This window comes from Macrobrachium rosenbergii, chromosome 1 (genome assembly GCF_040412425.1).
Source record: "Macrobrachium rosenbergii isolate ZJJX-2024 chromosome 1, ASM4041242v1, whole genome shotgun sequence".
In the NCBI taxonomy this organism is placed as follows: Eukaryota; Metazoa; Arthropoda; class Malacostraca; order Decapoda; family Palaemonidae; genus Macrobrachium; species Macrobrachium rosenbergii.
In genome coordinates, this window is record NC_089741.1 from 25,845,429 (window position 1) to 25,864,958 (window position 19,530).

Consider the following 19,530-nt stretch of genomic DNA (forward strand, 5'->3'; position numbering starts at 1 on the left):
GGGTAACAGAATATAAAGGCAGAACCAAAGCCCTTGCATGTTAAATAAACAATGGGGTTTCTGATTGGTTACCGCGGGCGTTCACGTGTCATGAACAAATGTTTCGATTTATATATGCAGTATATACACAGAAGCGCACTCACAGACACACATACACACACACACACACACACACACACACACACACACACACACACACACACACATATATATATATATATATATATATATATATATATATATATATATATATATATATATATATATATATGAATGCACGTGAGTGTACAAGTATGCATGCATTTCTGCTTACTGTAAATCAACAGTTTAATGTACAATTTTTAAAACGGAATATAAAAAAAACTTGTTTCAACAAAAAAAATATATTTATAAATATACATATATATGTGTGTATATATAATGTATACGTATATATACATACATGTTAACTTTATCACGTACACAATTGTTCTGTGCATTAGTAGAATTACAAAAAGGACCTCATTCAAATTGGATGGTATCTAATGGAGTATTTATTCAGAAAAAGTTACAAGCTTTCTTGGACAAACAGTCCACATTATCAAGTATCCGTACAGTGACCAGACGCGTAGTCCAGCTGTATTTATATCTGTGTGCTGGGTACTTTTAATTCTATAATCGCCTGACTCCTCTTGTGTGACCCCCACGCCCTCGTGACCTTGGCCTTTCTCTGCCCCCTTCTTCTTCCACACACACAAACACACACACACACATATATATATGTATATATGTATGTATGTAATGTATATATATTTATAATATACTTTGCATACTAACGTTATATAATAAAAAACAAAACATGATGTCAAGCATATTTTTTGCGGGGGCCCATTGTTAGTTTCTGTAAACATTCTGTGTATTCTACTCTCATGAGATCTCAATAATACACCAGTAAACTTATACGAACTGAAGTCGCTTTTGCTGAATCTTACACACTTCAGCATTTTCCTTTTTTTTATTTTTTTTTTTTTTTGTTTCTTCAGTGTCCATAACATTAGCTACCACACTGCTTCCACTGACACAAGTTTGAAACTGCAGCTGACAGCTCTGGGCTGTTTACTTGCAACTTCTTCTCGTGGTTTTGACTGAAAATTTCTTTCTGTTTAGATTTCGTGATCCAGACCGTTTTCATTCGAAAATGTTTCCTTTTGAAAGCTAATGAAAGAGTCTCCATTAAAATATAATATATATATATATATATATATATATATATATATATATATATATATATATATATATATATATATAAAAATACGGAACGTGATGAATATATAAATAAAGACAAAATCCACGAAGGAAGGAGAAACAATGGAGTGTTGCAAGGCCTTTCGACTTATCGTCCTTTACCTAGCAGACTGAAGAAATATACGAATAAGTGGATTTTATCTTTATATATATATATATATATATATATATATATATATATATATATATATATATATATATATATATATATATATATATATATATATATATATATACATACATATATATATATATATATATATATATAATATATATATATATATATATATATATATATATATATATATATATATATATATATATATATATATATATATATATATATATATATATATATATATATATATATATATATATAAACCTCGTGGTGTGCTCGGTAGCATATCCTCGCCTACAAAATTCCCACGCCCATCAAAAGCGGGCGTTGAGTGTCAATGTATTTCCGTTTAGAATTGACTTTTCCAAAGCAGTATTCTGTTAAAGATTCTAATTTCTCGGTATACTTCTCGGCCATCACGAAATAAGGTAGGAATATGATAACTACATGAAAAACATTGTCTTTGAGAACTAGTACAGAACATTAAAACATACTGAACCAAACGCAAAAGTAAAAGCTTAGTCAGCATAACTTCCGGAAGCCTCTCGGCGTGAAATAAAGACGCCTGTATGTGACGCGTTTCTCCTATGCGGCAATAAGAGATAACATGGGTGTTGCTTGCTTGCTTGCTTGCTTGCTTGCTTGCTTCTTGCTTGCTTTCTTGAGCGTGCGTTCAAAGTGAAATGAACATGGCTGACACGAGACACGTTTCTCCTATGCGACAATAAGGAGATAACATGCGCGTTGACTGCTTGCTTGCTTGTGCGTGCGTGCGTTCAAAATCAAATAAACATGGTTGATTTATGACGCGTTTCTCCCCTCTGACAATAAGGAGATAACATGGGTGTTGCTTGCTTACTTGCTTGCTTGCTTGTGCGTGCGTGCATGCGTTCAAAGTGAAATAGACATGCCTGTTATGTGACACGTTTCTCCCCTCTGGCAATAAGAAGATAACATCGGTGTTGCTTGCTTGCTTGCTTGCTTGCTTGCCTGTGCGTGCGCTGAAAGTGAGACAAAGGGCGCGGGGCATGCGCCGAAGTCGCAGCCGTCATAATCCGTGTGATGTTTGGAATGGCCTGATGGAATGTTGCATAATAAATAAAAGGCCGGATAATAACATACAACAATGTTTACCGCACCAAATACCTGCATGTTACGAGCGCCGGTACCCGAATGGCTGCCTATAATAAAGTGCGTATGATAAGAGTGAGTTTTGTTGTTTTACAAAAAAAAAAAAAAAAATGGTATTTTATACTTTCCACAAAAAAAATGCTAACGCAAGCACATTCATTCATGCAAATGTTCCAAGTGTTTCGAGAGCGAATGTGAAAAAAAGTGTCTATTTTAACAAATATTGTTGCAACTTTGTTATTCATAAAGTCCATGAAATACTTCACTTTTTCTCTACATCGCCCCTCCCCTCATACACACACACACACACACACACACATATATATATATATATATATATATATATATATATATATATATATATATATATATATATATATATATATATATATATATATATATATATATATATATATATATATATATATATATATATATGTATATATTCACATATATTTATTTTTAGCAAAACTCCGCGACGCCGCCAACGCTTCACAAACATCCCTTTTGAAAAAAAATAAGACCTGGAAAAAAAAAATGGAAAAGAAGAAGAAATAAAAGGCACTTCGCATCGCGTTTCGCTTTTATCCCGAGCGACTGGCCCATGAATAAGTGATCGTGTTTTCAACCTGAAAATACATTAGCTAATTCAGAGGAGGAAGTCGTCGCGTTCCCTCTCCCTCACTAATAGATGAATTCCATTGTCATTTGATGAGCTTCTTTATTTCTTTTCCTCCTCTGATTAGCAGGGATGTCTATTTTCTTCTTAATTATTCAGAGGTGTTGAGCTGGCTGCGAGGAGAGAGAGAGAGAGAGAGAGAGAGAGAGAGAGAGAGAGAGAGAGAGAGAGAGAGAGAGAGAGAGAGAGAGAGAGAGAGAGAGAGAGACTATCATGCCAGCACATAAAGGTATGTTCTCTTTATTCGTCGAGACTCCACCTAGCCTGGTCGGTTATTTCATTCTAAACAGAGCCGGTGGCTTCAGAGCAAGGCAGACTTCACTATTTTCTCCTCTACTTCGACTTGAGAAAAAAAAAGTCACAATTACATACTCTATTTCGACTTGAGGAAAATAAAGTCACAATTACATATTCTATTTCGACTTGGAGAAAAAGTCACAATATTTCGACTTGTGGATAAAAAGAAAACGAAGTCCCAATTACATACTCTATTTCGACTTCAGGAGAAAAAAAGAAAAAGTCACAATCGCATACTCTATTTCGAGGAGAAAAAAAGAAAAAAGTCACGATTACATACTCTACTTCGACTTGCAAAAAAAAAAAAAAAAAAAAAAAGCCACAATTACACACACTATTTCGACTTGAGAAAAAAAAAGAAAAAGTCACAATTTCATACTCTACTTCGACTTGAGAAAAAAAAAGATTTTAAGAGAAGGTTGGTTTTATTTAAACGGCACAAGGACACCACAACCGTCCAGGATTTAAAAACTTATTTATTTTAGGAAACGTAGGCCAATTAAAAAGTCTAATCTTAAACTGCTTCGTGGCGATGTCAGAAAGCAAACGTACGGACTGCAGCGCTCAAAAATACGAAAAAATTATATTTCAATCTATAGATTTTTCAATCTCAATAAAATACATGATAAACAAAATAAGAATAGACATACATAAAATTAAAAGATCATCACCAACATCATTATCAATACAATGGCAATGATTCCTCATTGGTACGTTTTCTTAGCCCCAAGGGAATACTCACATGATAAACCATATAAAATTTGATATACATGAAATTAAAACTTCACCAACAACATTATTAATACAGAGAAAGCCACTGATGATTATTGACTTTTTCAGCAAGGACCCACGCAAGAAAGATTTAAAAACAATTCACCCTCCTTTCAATATGAACTCGACGGAACTGTCTGATGCACGCAAGCACTTTGGAGTTTGACTGCGTCTCAACACAGTTTCGGGATAAAGGTGAAGTTAACTACAAACTATAATTGATAAATAAAAGGATTTGCCTTCTGCTTGATATTAGTTGCTGTGCAGAACTGTGTACAATTCTAGGTTAAAACGTATTTTTGAACATGCACATATGTGGTCTCCATGTTACCAAACTCAATGCAACAAAACGTAGGATCAACTTAACACAAAAGAATTTAAAGTGTAACTGATAAATTTAAGAAGGTGTTTTTAAGTCACTTAACCTAAAGACGAAAACTACCTCAGGATAATACAGGAGATTACCACAAAGAGCAAGCTAGCGCAATTAAAAATATAAAAATAAGGTCTACAGGCTTTGATAAAAACTGGATAAACCGAGTTAATTAACAACGAAGGTTACAATTACAACTTCACATCAATCAGGTTCTCACGTAAAATCTAAACACATGGATATGACATCTTTCCGACCGACATAATTTCGCTTAGATATCTGTATGCATTTACCTCCATTCAAGTACTGAAAACACTCTAGGTGTGAGATCGCTCTCTTACCAAGATAGCACTGCAAAACGACTGATTACTAACACAGACAAAGAATGTGTCCAAATTACCCTACACGAACACATGCTTTCCTTAGATTTTGGGGAATACAACCCACTACTGTGAGGCTCTTCTTGTGGTTTTGATGCAAATATGATCACTTCTGCACGTTCCTTTATAGGCAAACATGACCTCTGGTCCCAGGGAAATCACACAATATCGTCACATTAATAGTGTACTAGTTTACCGCTTTTCTTTTTAAACACTCTTCGATTGTTGGATATATCAGCAAATTGCTTCATCACAGTATATTTCCAGTAGTCATTACTTGACATTACTCCAATATGTTTCCGTATTTTTTTTTTTTTGTAAAGACAGTCAGAAGATTCAATTTTTTGTTTTACTGTATCCTTTCTACTCATTATTCAGTAATTTATGTTATGCGACCTTCAAATATGATCGAAGAGGTTATCTCGAAATACATCATAATCAGAACAACCACAAAAGCACTAAAATCGCTCGACTGCACTTCACAAAAAATCAAAAAGGAAAAATGTCCTGAAAATTCGCCAACTACACAAGCACACGCACGTGACCTCACAACACAATCTAGCACAAAACTTGAAAATGTTCAAAAAAACAACATATCAAAGCCACACAAAAATGTTTATTCAGCATACCAGGATCAGCAAGTCGAATTTGCATAACTTGAGACTGAATATGGCCCGAGGCTTCCTTTTCCAGAATATACAAACAGCAAAAGTAAAGTCCCCCCTCCTCCCCACCAAAATTGGTAGCGTTCGCCTCAATGTTTTCACAAAAGCAGCAGGAAGACCTAGCAATTGGCCTACGTTAATCGCTCAGCAGCAAATTCCTGAGATGTATGCTAGTAATGCACCAGCCCGGTTTTTATGTCATGCCCTAATTAGGTTAGGTTAGGTTGGGTTAGGTTAGGCTAGGTTAGACTGGTACTTTGACAGTAATTTGGGTGTGGAAAACAAAATCGTTCAAGACAATTCTATGGTTAGTTTTTAAGATATGGCGTCCAGCTTTTTTCAGGGAAAGGTCTCTGTACTCGGTTACATCTCGGGAAAATGCTGCTCGGCTACTCCTAACACCAGCCGTTCCCAATATCAATTCAAGTTACAAATTTAATGATGTCCACCTTTCACTGACTGCCCTTATCTTGCCAGTGACCTTCAGTGAACACACTCACCTGACCGCGAATACATTTTGCTTAAAATAATGAAATTCACTGACAACTCTTTATTGAGGCGTGATATCTGTAATAGCAATTGTCGACACCGAATGTGTGTGTGTCTATGTATTTATATATACACAAAACATACATATAATATATATACTGTATATATATGTACTTGTATATATATATATATATATATATATATATATATATATATATATATATATATATATATATATATATATATACACACACACACACACACACATATATATATATATAATATATATATATATATATATATATATATATATATATATATATATATATATATATATATATATATATATATATATATATATATATATATATATCAGTAGGTGTAGGGTGAAGGATCAGTCCTTTATTCCTTTTCAAAGTACTTTATTGTTGCTGCGACGTTTCAGGACGAAAAGTCCCATCTTCAAGCTATAAAAATAGAAGTTAAAAGTTAAACTAACTACCTTATGGTAGTCATTCCTCCCTATCCTTGGTACTTGATTTGTATATTATTTGTATACATTTTTTTAAATTAATTTTTAGTCCGAGTTGTTGTTTTAACTTTTAACTTCTATTTTTATGGTTGATAGAACCCCTCTCAATCCTCACTATACATTATATATATATATATATATATATATATATATATATATATATATATATATATATATATATATATATATATATATATATATATATATATATATATATATATATATATATATATGCTCGTATACCCATCCCCTTTTCCACTGTGGACACGAACATCATCACCACAGTCAACTAACTACACGGTGCAAAGCTCCTTTTCCCACTTCAACAGAAACAAAATACACTGACGATATATGCCTAAATCGTTCATCTTCTCCCGGGAATCGAATCCGAATAAAAAAAAAAATAGATTTTGATAATTTTCTTTGTTACCGAACTCCACGAAAATTCTGTCAGCGTATTCAGATCCTATATCGCAATGATCCCTTAACCTATTTTCCTCCCCACAAAAATCTTGTTGTTTTCTGTATCTTCATACGAATTTTTATTCCATTCTTTGCGAGTTTATAAACCTCTTTAACTGAAGATCTATTGATCCTGGCCATTCTGTGGGGATTCCAACTCCATTACTCCCACATTTTGACGGATCTGATTCTCTCTCTCTCTCTCTCTCTCTCTCTCTCTCTCTCTCTCTCTCTCTCTCTCTGCTGTTGTTGTTGTTGTTGAAGAAACTGATGTTCCCGCTGATTTAACCAGTATTCTTTAAAGAAATTTTGAGAAATCTATCGTGTACATCACTCCTTTGTCCCAAATACTAAAGACTTCTCGTAGAGAGAGAGAGAGAGAGAGAGAGAGAGAGAGAGAGAGAGAGAGAGAGAGAGAGAGAGAGAGAGAGAGAGAGGCATGCTTTGCTTCCGCTACCTGTAGCTGCTACGTTTCATGAATAATTTTCGACTGCACTTTTTTTGTTTTTAAGAGCTTAAGCTTTCAGACAACAATTCCGTTCGCTAATCCATTCTTTCACACACGGATTAGTAAAGTGAAACTGCTGCTGTTGTGCTGTTTTGCTGCTGGTGCTGCAGTATATCTTTTGTTTGGTTGTTTTCGTTGAATGTGCCTGATGTTGTTATCATATTATGATGACCTTCAACCTGTATAAGAGATTGGAGAGCTACTCGAACTTGTCTCTAACAGGAGATAAGTTCGTGACCCCGTCTCTGACTGGAGATAAGCTCTTGTACCTGTCTCTGACTGGAAATAAGTTCTTGTACCTGTCTCTGACTGGAGATAAGTTCTTGTGCCTGTCTCTGACTGGAGATAAGTTCCTGAACCTGTCTCTAACTGCAGATAAGTTCTTGAACCTGTCTCTAACTGGAGTTAAGTTCTTGAACCTGTCTCTAACTGGAGATACGTTCTTGAACCTGTCTCTAACTGGAGATAAGTTCTTGAACCTGTCTCTAACTGGAGTTAAGTTCTTGAACCCGTCTCTAACTGGAGATACGTTCCTGAAACTGTCTCTAACTGGAGATAAGTTCGTGAACCCGTCCCTGACTGGAGAGAAGTTCTTGTACCTGTTTCTGACTGGAGATAACTTCTTGTACCTGTCTCTGACTGGAGATAAGTTCTTGAACCTGTCTCTAACTGGAGATACGTTCCTGAACCTGTCTCTAACTAGAGATAAGTTCCTGAACCTGTCTCTAACTGGAGTTAAGTTCTTGAACCTGTCTCTAACTGGAGATAAGTTCTTGAACCTGTCTCTAACTGGAGATAAGTTCTTGAACTTGTCTCTAACTGGAGATAAGTTCCTGGACCTGTCTCTAACTGGAGATAAGTTCTTGAACCTGTCTCTAACTGGAGATAAGTTCCTGAACCTGGCTTTAACTAGAGATAAGTTCTTGAAGCTGTCTCTAACTGGAGATAAGTTCCTGAACCTGTCTCTAACTAGAGATAAGTTCTTGAACCTGTCTCTAACTGGAGATAAGTTCTTGAACCTGTCTCTAGCTGGAGTTAAGTTCCTGAACCTGTCTCTAACTGGAGTTAAGTTCTTGAACCTGTCTCTAACTGGAGATAAGTTCTTGAACCTGTCTCTAACTGGAGATAAGTTCCTGAACCTGTCTCTAACTGGAGATAAGTTCCTGAACCTCTCTCTGACGGTAGATAAGTTATTGAACCTGTCTCTGACTGGAGATAAGTTCCTGAACCTGTCTCTGACTGGAGATAAGTTCCTGAACCTGTCTATGACTGGAGATAAGTTCCTGAACCTGTCTATGACTGGAGATAAGTTTCTGAACCTGTCTCTGGCTGGAGATAAGTTCCTGAACCTATCTCTAACTGAAGATAAGTTCTTGAACCTGTCTCTGACTGGAGATAAGTTCCTGAACCTGTCTCTAACTGGAGATAAGTTCCTGAACCTGTCTCTAACTGGAGAGCCTGTCTCTAACTGGAAATAAGTTCCTGAGCCTGTCTCTAACTAGAGAAAGTTCGTTAACTCGTCTCTAAATGGAGATAAGTTCCTGAACCTGTCTCTAACTGGAGATAAGTTCATGAACCTGCCTCTAACTGGAGATAAGTTCTTGAACCTGTCTCTAACTGGAGATAAGTTCCTGAACCTGTCTCTAACTGGAGATAAGTTCTTGAACCTGTCTCTAACTGGAGGTAAGTTCTTCAACCTGGCACTAACTGGAGAGAGTTCTTGAACCCATCTCTAACTGGAGATAAGTTCCTGACCCTGTCTTTAACTGGAGATTAGTTCCTGAGCCTGTCACTAACTGGAAATAAGTTCCTGAACCTGGTTGTAACTGGAGAGAGTTCTTGAACGCGTCGCTAACTGGAGAAAAGTTCCTGAACCTTTCTCTTAACTGGAGATAAGTTCTTGGACCTGTCTCTAACTGGAGATAAGTTCTTGAACCTGTCTCTAACTGGAGATAAGTTCCTGAACCTGTCTCTAACTGGAGAGAGTTCTTGAACCCGTCTCTAACTGGAGAGAGCTCTTGATCCCGTCTCTAGCTGGAGATAAGTTCCTGAGCCTGTCGCTCAATGGAGATGAGTTCTTGAACCCGTTTCTAACTGGAGATAAGTTCTTGAACCTGTCTCTGACTGGAGATAAGTTCCTGAACCTGTCTCTAACTTGAGATAAGTTCTTGAACCTGTCTCTAACTGGAGATAAGTTCCTGAACCTGTCTCTAACTGGAGATAAGTTCTTGAACCTGTCTCTAACTGGAGATAAGTTCTGAGTGCTGATATTTGTTCTAATCAAGCTTAAATTTCTATCTCAAGTTGACTGATCACACGTGCAATCCCATTTATAAACGGAGTGCTTCCGTGATTTCTCTGAATGATCTATAAGTTCCTGCCTTAATTGATCACATGAAAAAACGACAAATGCATCTGCAACTATCGTTGGTGAATTCAAGTGTGACAGTCTTCAGCACTACGAATGGGAGGGAATGGCATATAAATTCAGACCAAAGGCCGAGCGCTGGGACCTTTGAGGATATTCAACATTGAAAGGGAATTGACAGGTGTAACAGGAGTAAAACCTCGCAGTTGCACTATGAAATAACTGTTGGGAGAGGGTGGAAAGTAAGATGGAAGAAAGAGAATATGAACGGAGGTACAGTAAAAAGAAATGAAAGGGGTTGCAGCTAGGGGCTGGAGAGACACTGCAAAGAACCAAAAGTCATGCCTACAGTGCGCCGCTTGAGATGCACTGACAGCAATATCCCCCCCCACACCTGACGAATGAAAAACAAATAACACACTTGATAATTAGCTATGATTCTACACTGCAATGGAACTCATCTTGGCTTGTTAGAGAGGCGAAAAGGATTCATATAAGCAAAATCTAACCCAATACGAAGACCATACACCTACTTCAGACTGCCAGAATTTTTTACGTAAGTCTGAGCTCTCCCTGAAAAAATAAAGATTAATTTTGAACTGACGGCGTTTGGAATGAGTTTGCGTGGGATAGTATAGAGGCAATCAGTTACTTGAGTACCTGAAAATACCTCGCCAAAGAAGCTGATGGATTGGAAGGCTGATTTCCAAAAACTGGGATCAAAATAGCTAAGGTCATCCACTTAGATGAAAATTTCCTTACAATATTCCTAAATAAAATTTAAAAAGAAACCCCTGACAAAACTTTTTTTACAACATTCGTCCAATCTCTACAAACATTTTTAATTCTACACCTTTGGCATCCATGAATTTATACACCAAACTGGTTAAACCTGGCAGAAAATTTATCTTCTAAAGTCTACCAGCTTCCTACACAAACTTGAACCACCACTCGATTTTCTATACAAAATCCTCTCCGAGACCCCTGGAGAGAGGATAATTACCATCCTCATTCCAGCACACGGAGGGGAAACTTTCTCAGGTCCTGAAAACTAGGTATTATTTTAGGATTTGACAAGGGCCAAATTGGAGTTGAGTAACTTGAAGTATAACCAATCGCGGAGAGGATTTATGAAGTACAGGTTATTTTCCCTTAATTATTATATGGAATATGAGACAGCACTTTATCACCTGGTGTAATTAGGTGCTTTCCTGTGTTGATTAAACTTGATAAATTTAAGGGACGTTCCAGTTTTCAACGTCAAATAAAATCAAGACAGTTCATGAAAATTCTACGCTGTTGATTAAAGAATACATTCGAAAAAGTGAGAAGTTCAAAGTTTTCAAGCACTTACAAAAAGGAAAAGGTGAAGAGGAATTTCAAGCCCTAGAATACTGAATAAAACTGAAAATATGAAGAGAAATTCTTACCTGTGGAGTGTAGAATAAACACCGAAAATGTGGAGAGAAATTCCCATCTCTAGAGAGTTGGATAAATTCTCACCTCCACAGCAGTAAATAAAATAGGGGAGGTGCGTAAAGTTTTGACCTCCTGAGAACTGAGTAGAAGTGAGACTGAAGGAAAATTCTAACTCTAGAATAACGAGTGTTGTAGAATTCAGACTGAAGGAAATTCTAACGTGTAGAATACTCAATTAAAGTGAGGGCGTGAATGGAAATATTAACTTGTAGCATAAAGTTACGAGTAAAAAATGCGACGAAGATTCCTCGGCGCAATCGAGTTTTCTGTATAGCGTATAATCAAGGCCACCGAAAATAGGTCTATCTTTCGGTGGTCTCGGTATAATGCTGTATGAGCCCCGGCCCATGAAACTTTAACCACGGCCCGGTGGTGGCCTGTCTTATATCGTTGCCAGACGCACCATTATGGCTAACTTTCCTTAAATAAAATAAAAGCTACTGAGGCTAGAGGGCTTCAATTTGGTATGTTTGATGACTGGAGGGTGGATGATCAACGTACCAATTTGCAGCCCTCTAACTCAGTCGTTTTTTAAGATCTAAGGGCGGACAGAAAAAGTGCGGACAGAAAAAGTGCGGACAGAAAAAGTGCGGACGGACAGACAAAGCCGTCACAATAGTTTTCTTTTACAGAAAACTCAAAAGTGTACACTGTGGAGTACAAATTAACCTCCTGAGTACAAAACAAAGTACAAAAATAAAAGTAATGATTGACATTCAAGATGTGAAGCACAATGTTAACCTCACACATATTAAATAAAATCTTGAGAGTGTTTGAAAATTCTAACTTTCTGCGCAGTGAATAAAACTGCAAGAATGAGAGGGAATTCAAACCCCCCAGAGTACCGAATAAAACTGAAAATGTGAAACACAAGTCTGAGCTCCAGAGTGCAGAAGAAAATCGAAGAACTGAGAAATTCTCAAAACTGGGGTAATGAGAAAGAGTGAGAAACATGTTTAACATTTTTACCAGTTAAGAGTATTACATAAAATCGTAAAATTGAATTGAAATTCCCTGCTCTGCAATACTGAGAAGTACAGAAAAAGTAAAGGAATATTCCGAGACAAAAATGCTGAATAAAATCGAAGGGAAACAAGAATATAACTTTTACAGGACTAAACAAAGCGGAAAATGAAAAGTTATTGAAGACTTGTGCTTAGTGACTCACTAGCTCAGGGAAACGCTTTTTTATAAATACTTACGACAACAAGACATTAGCGGCAAAATACACTTGAGAAAACGACATTTCAGTTAACAAAAGTTTAATAACTAAAGCAATTTTACAGGAGAGGAAGAACTAATGAAATGCCCATTCTCACATTTAAAAATAAAATTTTGCACGCAAGCCGTTCTAAGAAACCATTAAAAATAATTAGCCTTTTATATTAGTTTTTAGTTTTCTATAAAGAAAAACTATAGTGCCGGCCTTGTCTGTCCGTCCGCACTTTATCTGTCCGCCCTCAGATCTTAAAAACTACTCAGGCTAGAGGGCTGCAAATTCGTATGTTGGTCATCCCCCCTCCAATCATCAAGCATACCAAATTGCAGCCCTCTAGCCTGGGTAATTTTTATTTTATTTAAGGTTAAAGTTAGCCTTAATCGTGCTTTTGGCAACTATATAAGACAGGCCACCATCGGGCCGTGGTTAAATTTTCATGGGCCACGGCTCATACAGCATTATACCGAGACCACCGAACGATAGATCTATTTTCGGTGGCTTTGATCACACGCTGTAGCGGCTGTACACAAAACTCGATTGCGCCGAAGAAACTCCGGCGCATTTTTTAGTTGTTATAAGTGTGGCCAGGTGGGCGTGAAAGTTTATCATATGCATCTGTACCAGTTTTTACCAAGATAAGATACGTAAAACGAATGCATTATATACGCTTGTAAGATACACACACGTGAAATGACACCTGTGTAAAAGAGATAAGAGCGAGAATGTCATATGTGACATCGAACAGACAATAGTTCAATAACAGGCACCTTACGCTTTCTGCATGAGGTTGCTAAACATATACCTTTCTCCACCTTAAAGCAACTCCTCATAGTGGTCCAACTATCAGGTACATTTTCAATGTTGAGGCAAGCAGTGAATATGTCGGGACTTGTGCTTGTGAAGCATAGCTGATAACCACTGCACCACGAAGAGGAAATGAGTGAATGAGTACATTATTATTATTATTATTATTATTATTATTATTATTATTATTATTATTATTATTATTATTATTATTAAATGAAACCTATCCATATGGAACAAGCCCACAGAGTCCACTGACTTGCAATTCAAGCTTCCAAAGAATATTATGGTGTTCATTAGGAAGAAGTAGGAGGAAGTGAAATACAGAAAGAAGAGGTCCCACTTACTAGAAAAGAAAAAAAATGAATGAATAGATAAACAGATAAAAATGTATTAAAATGAAAGAAAAATAATATTTACCGCTTGTTAGATATAATCTCATTATTGCCGGAGTTGAATTATAATTCTCATTATCTCATTACCTGACATTTCCTCCCACTCTCCGCAATCTTTAATAGCAGGAGGCTAGATAACCTGAGGCTTTTTCCCCCCCCTCACCCACCCAAACACACCCAAACACACACACACACACACCCAAACAAATCCCCGTCCAGGGTCATAATCCTTTGACCTTTCCTCGTCGAAGCTGAACCGTGTAAATTAAATTTCTGTCTTCACCTTAGAGCTTAAGGACTCTCTTCTTACTCTCTTCAATTGACGGGAGAGGATCTGGTCACTGGAAACTCTTTTTTTCTTCTTCTTCTTATTTACAAAGAGCATTCCGCAGTATTATCTGAGGGACGCGTTGACTTACCATGAGGATCGATTGGTCAATTCGAGTGACTGGCGAAACTTTGCTATGTCGAGTAATGAAATACCATCAAAAGCATTTCTCTCTCTCTCTCTCTCTCTCTTTAGTGATGAAATCTTGCTAAAAAAATCTTCCCAAGGTAATGAAATTTTATTAAAAAAAAAAAACACCGTGCTTTATAGCCTGTGTTATTTAATAATGATGGAATATCATCTTTGTGGAAATTTTTATCAAAATACGAAAACCCTGTGATGAAAATTTACTATTTTACTCTCTCTCACACACACGTGTCTATATATATATATATATATATATATATATATATATATATATATATATATATATATATATATATATATATATATATATATATATATATATATATATATATATATATATATATATATATATACACACACTCACTCACACACACACATACACACACACACACACACACACACACACACACATATATATATATATATATATATATATATATATATATATATATATATATATATATATATATATATATATATATATATATATATATATATACACACATATATAAATATACATATATATATTCTGAAAAACAAATATCAACTAAAAATATCCCATGCTCTTTCTCTCATGCGCTTATTCTTTATCGTCATCTCTTTCTACCTAGCTCTTCTTCTTCATCTTCAACCATTCTCTTCTCTCTCTCTCTCTCTCTCTCTCTCTCTCTCTCTCTCTCTCTCTCTCTCTCTCTCTCCTCTCTCTCTCCATTTTGTTCTATTCGCGTCCACAAATCCCTGGTCTCTCTTTACCCTTTTCTCTCTCCCACCTCTTTCCTTCCCTCCCTCCCTTACCCCCTTTCCCTCCCTCCCTTTTCTGTCTCTTACCTCCTCCCTTCTTCCCCTCCCTCCCTCCCTCAAACTAAGCTCCTCTTTCTCCACCTCCATGCTTCCATTCCCCTAACTTCTCCCACAACTCTGTCTTCTTCCTAATCCTTCCCTCAGTACTATTCTCTCTTTCCCTCTCACTTTCCCTCATTCTCCTTTTCCTTCCCATCCTTCAGTCTCATCTCCATTTCTCTTCTCACTCCCTCTTCCTTTTCTTACTCCTTAGTCTTCTAGTCTTTGTCTTTACCGTTAAATAACCTCATGTTTATCTTTCTCATTCTCCTTCACACTCAGCTCCCTCTTCTTCTTCCTCCTCCTCCTCGTCCTCTTCCTTCTTCTCCTGCTCTTCCTCCTCTTCCTTTTTCTCTTCCACTTCCTCTTCCTGTTCCTCTTCCTCCTCCTCCTCCTCCTCTTCTTCCTTCTTCTCCGCCTCTTCCTTCTTCTCCTCCTCTTCATTTTTCTCTTCCTCCTCTTACTTTTTCTCTTCCTCTTCCTCCTCCTTCCCTTCCCCTTCCTCCTCCTCCTCCTCCTACCCCAACCCCGTCCCCATCTCTCTCCTTCTATCGTAAACCAGCAAGAGACCGCGGCGGTATAAGGCCAGCTTAATATTTAAAACACACACACACACACAACAACAAAAAATACAGCAACAACAACAACAAAAAATACAACAACAGCGACTACAATTCAACTACAACTCCCTCCTCCCTCAACCACGTTCCCCTCTTCTCCTTTACGCCTTCCTTCTCTCACCTCCCCCTAAGTTCCCAAACTCCTCTTCTTCAATTCCCCCTTCCCCCATGCCCCCACCTACTGACGTCATTCCCTCCCCCTCCCCTTCTTCCCCCACCCACACCGGATATCGTCATGGTTATTATGACCGCTGAAAATATAATCCTGAAAGACATAACTTTAATCATCTAATGGTCCCTTTTAACGAAACGATGGGCAGAGATGCCATCTCAATCAGCAGATTGGCCATTTACCGAAGGAGGGGGAAGGGAGAGGGGGAGGAGGGAGAAGAAGGTGGGGGGGGGTTATTTAGGCACTCGAGAACGCATTCCTAATATCTGTCCTTTACTTACAAATTCAGTGTTTCGGTTATTTGCTTGTGCTTGGGAAGTGCCTTCAGCAATTCTTCTTCAGCGGGACTGAGAATTTACTCGTTTAAAAACTGCTGACTCTGCAGTGTGAAAGGTCACGGCGTCTGAAGGTGAATTGATCTTAGCTTGCGCTTACAATGAGATAAAATAGCATCATTCCACTCCGACGTTTTAGAACCGTGAAGCCGTGATATATGTAACCAATGGGAAATATTTTATAACTGCTGAAGCCACTGTCATAATTACAAACTCAAATTCATTTTACACTTCGCTTCTGTATAAAGAACACTCAACGAACCAATCCACCTTTTATTCTAGTAATTTACTAACATTTTTTATCTATTCACTAATTAATTTGTTAATTTATTGTTTTCTTGCTAATAACTGATCTCTTCTTTCTGTATTTCCCATTACCACCTGTTACTTCTTTCTAATAAACATAATTCTTTAGAAGCTTGAATTTCAAGTCAGTGGCCCTTGGGGCTTGTTCCATAGGAATAGGATTCATGATCTGAATAATAATAATAATAATAATAATAATAATAATAATAATAATAATAATAATAATAATAATAATAATAATAACACTGCAAAATGTCAAGATTTTTACCTTTAAATTATTTTCCACAAATCGTGCAATAACTGTGCAATAACTCAGCTGCAGGTAAGGCCAGATTGGTCTCACCGTACATTAAATAAAGGTTTCTTATTAGTTTACTTTTCCTTCCTTGAAACTGTTCTTTCCAAAGAATCTGTAGTCATTTGGGTTTCAATCAACATGAAGCAAGTCTCTCTCTCTCTCTCTCTCTCTCTCTCTCTCTCTCTCTCTCTCTCTCTCTCTCTCTCTCTCTCTCTCTCTCTCTGAAGATTATTAGTTAATTTATGGTAAAAATTAGAAAAGTTACTATTCTTGATATTCCTTTCAATATCGGTCAACTCTCTCTCTCTCTCTCTCTCTCTCTCTCTCTCTCTCTCTCTCTCTCTCTCTCTCTCTCTCTCCAAGATTATTGGTTAATTTATGACAAGAATTAGAAAAGTTACTATTCTTGGTATTCCTTTCAATATCGGTTAACTCTCTCTCTCTCTCTCTCTCTCTCTCTCTCTCTCTCTCTCTCTCTCTCGGAAGATTATTAGTTAATTTATGGCAAGAATTAGAAAAGTTACTATTCTTGGTATTCCTTTCAATATCGGTTAACTCTCCCTCTCTCTCTCGTGCATCTAATATTTAACGACATCGTCGGTGAATTTATACAAAACAGGAAAACAGGAAAGTTACTCTTTTTGGTCTTATAATCAATAATGGCTAACAATACCTCTATTCCACCCACCCCCTTCCCCAACTCAATTTCTCTATTTACTCTTTCCGAGATTTTGTTGTTCCTTATTGGCGCATATTTCTTCCCTTCCAGAGGCAAATGGGCAGCGCTCTTATTTATTTTCTTGACAAAACCAGCTGGTATTGGATACGCATGAGTAACGGCATAATTCCCTTTTCTAGGGAAATTTATAGGGATTTGAGGAACGGTGTCCCTCCTTTTCTAGGGAAATTTATAAGGATTTGAGCAGCGTTCTCATTCCGCGGACGGCGCAACAAAACCCTTTCTTTTCCCCAACATTTAACAGGGAGTTATCGATAGGTGAGCTAAAAGACGGTAATATATAATGTTGGGGGCTTTTTCTTTCGTCTTTACTTTCTTGTATGTTGTTGCTGTACTGGACTAGAAGCAAAGGGGGTGTCCTGACTTATTCATTTTCATACTCTCTCTCTCTCTCTCTCTCTCTCTCTCTGGTGCTTTTTTACAAAAAAAAAAACACACACATCCATACATACATGCACAAGCACACACAGTTCGAAAACCCTGCTGTCAGCAAATACACCATAATCTCTCTCTCTCTCTCTCTCTCTCTCTCTCTCTCTCTCTCTCTCTCTCTCTCTCTCTCTCTCTCTCATAAGCACAAAAACCGAATTTGTCAATTTTTACTGAAGATGCGAACACGACTCTACGTTGTTGTAAACGTAAGTAAATAAGTAAGGAGAAAGTACAGCGAATATCTCTCTCTCTCTCTCTCTCTCTCTCTCTCTCTCTCTCTCTCTCTCTCTCTCTCTCTCTCTCTCATAAACACAAAAACTGAATTTGTCAATTTTTACTAATGATGCGAACACGAGTCTACGTTGTTGTAAACGTAAGTAAATACGTAAGGAGAAATGTACAGTGACTCTCTCTCTCTCTCTCTCTCTCTCTCTCTCTCTCTTCTCTCTCTCTCTCTCTCTCTCTCTCTCATAAACACAAAAACTGAATTTGTCAATTTTTACTAAAGATGCGAACACGACTCTACGTTGTTGTAAACGTCAAGTAAATAAATAAGGAGAAATGTTCAGTGAAAAAGAAGAGAGAGAGAGAGAGAGAGAGAGAGAGAGAGAGAGAGAGAGAGAGAGAGAGAGAGAGAGAGAGCCCCGAGGAGATGGCGAGACCTTCTTATGTCTTAAAGGGACCGGGGATTAAAGTAGAGAAGTTTCAAAGTCTCCCAAAAACTCGTAGCTTTTAAAGTTTTAAGTTTCTTTCCTTCCTTTTTCCTGCTTAGCTGTTTACTTGCCTGTCTTCTCGAAAACTGTGCACACATTTCGGTGGCAAAAAATAAGAAAAAAAATATACCGGAAGCTGCAAGTAAGGACGATTATCTGATAAGATACCGACGTTGTGTGCAGAAAGACAAGAATATATATTTAAGAAAAGTTAACTAGAAAAATACGTATTCCAAATTAAAAAAAAAAAAAGATATGGCGACATTATTCCTTACTGTGAAAACACAAAGAAATAAACATCATTCATAAATTAAATTTATATTTTTTTATGTTTTTTATGCATATTTATGTTATTCATAAATTTCAGAAACGATAAAAAAAATTTCAAAGATCATGCCACCAAATTCACGACAAAAGGAAGAATTAAAGGAAAAATTCATATTGGTGATTGGGACGAAAAAGGTGCTTAAAAAAGTGAAAACTCTTAATGATACCGAAGAAACCTCCAGTATTTCTATTAAATTAATAAGAAAAGCAAATATAGAAAATTTTTTTAAAAATTTAATGTCTTTGAAATCCGTCAAAATGAATTACCTAAGCTCTCAGGAACTTGGTGCTGTGTTCAAGTATGACGGAATTACCCTGC

At 36.8% G+C, this 19,530-nt stretch overlaps 1 protein-coding gene across 1 annotated transcript; it reads left to right on the forward strand.

Annotated features, from left to right (window-relative positions):
- The first annotated feature begins 7,856 nt into the window (after positions 1 to 7,856).
- Positions 7,857 to 9,167, forward strand: LOC136839815 (mucin-22-like). The gene has a single exon (XM_067106148.1). The coding sequence runs from the start codon at positions 7,857 to 7,859 to the stop codon at positions 9,165 to 9,167; it is 1,311 nt and encodes a 436-aa protein (XP_066962249.1).
- Positions 9,168 to 19,530: the final 10,363 nt, after the last annotated feature.

Excerpts from the sequence above, each read along its gene's own strand:
- LOC136839815 (XM_067106148.1), top strand. The coding sequence starts at position 7,857 with ATGACCTTCAACCTGTATAAGAGATTGGAGAGCTACTCGAACTTGTCT.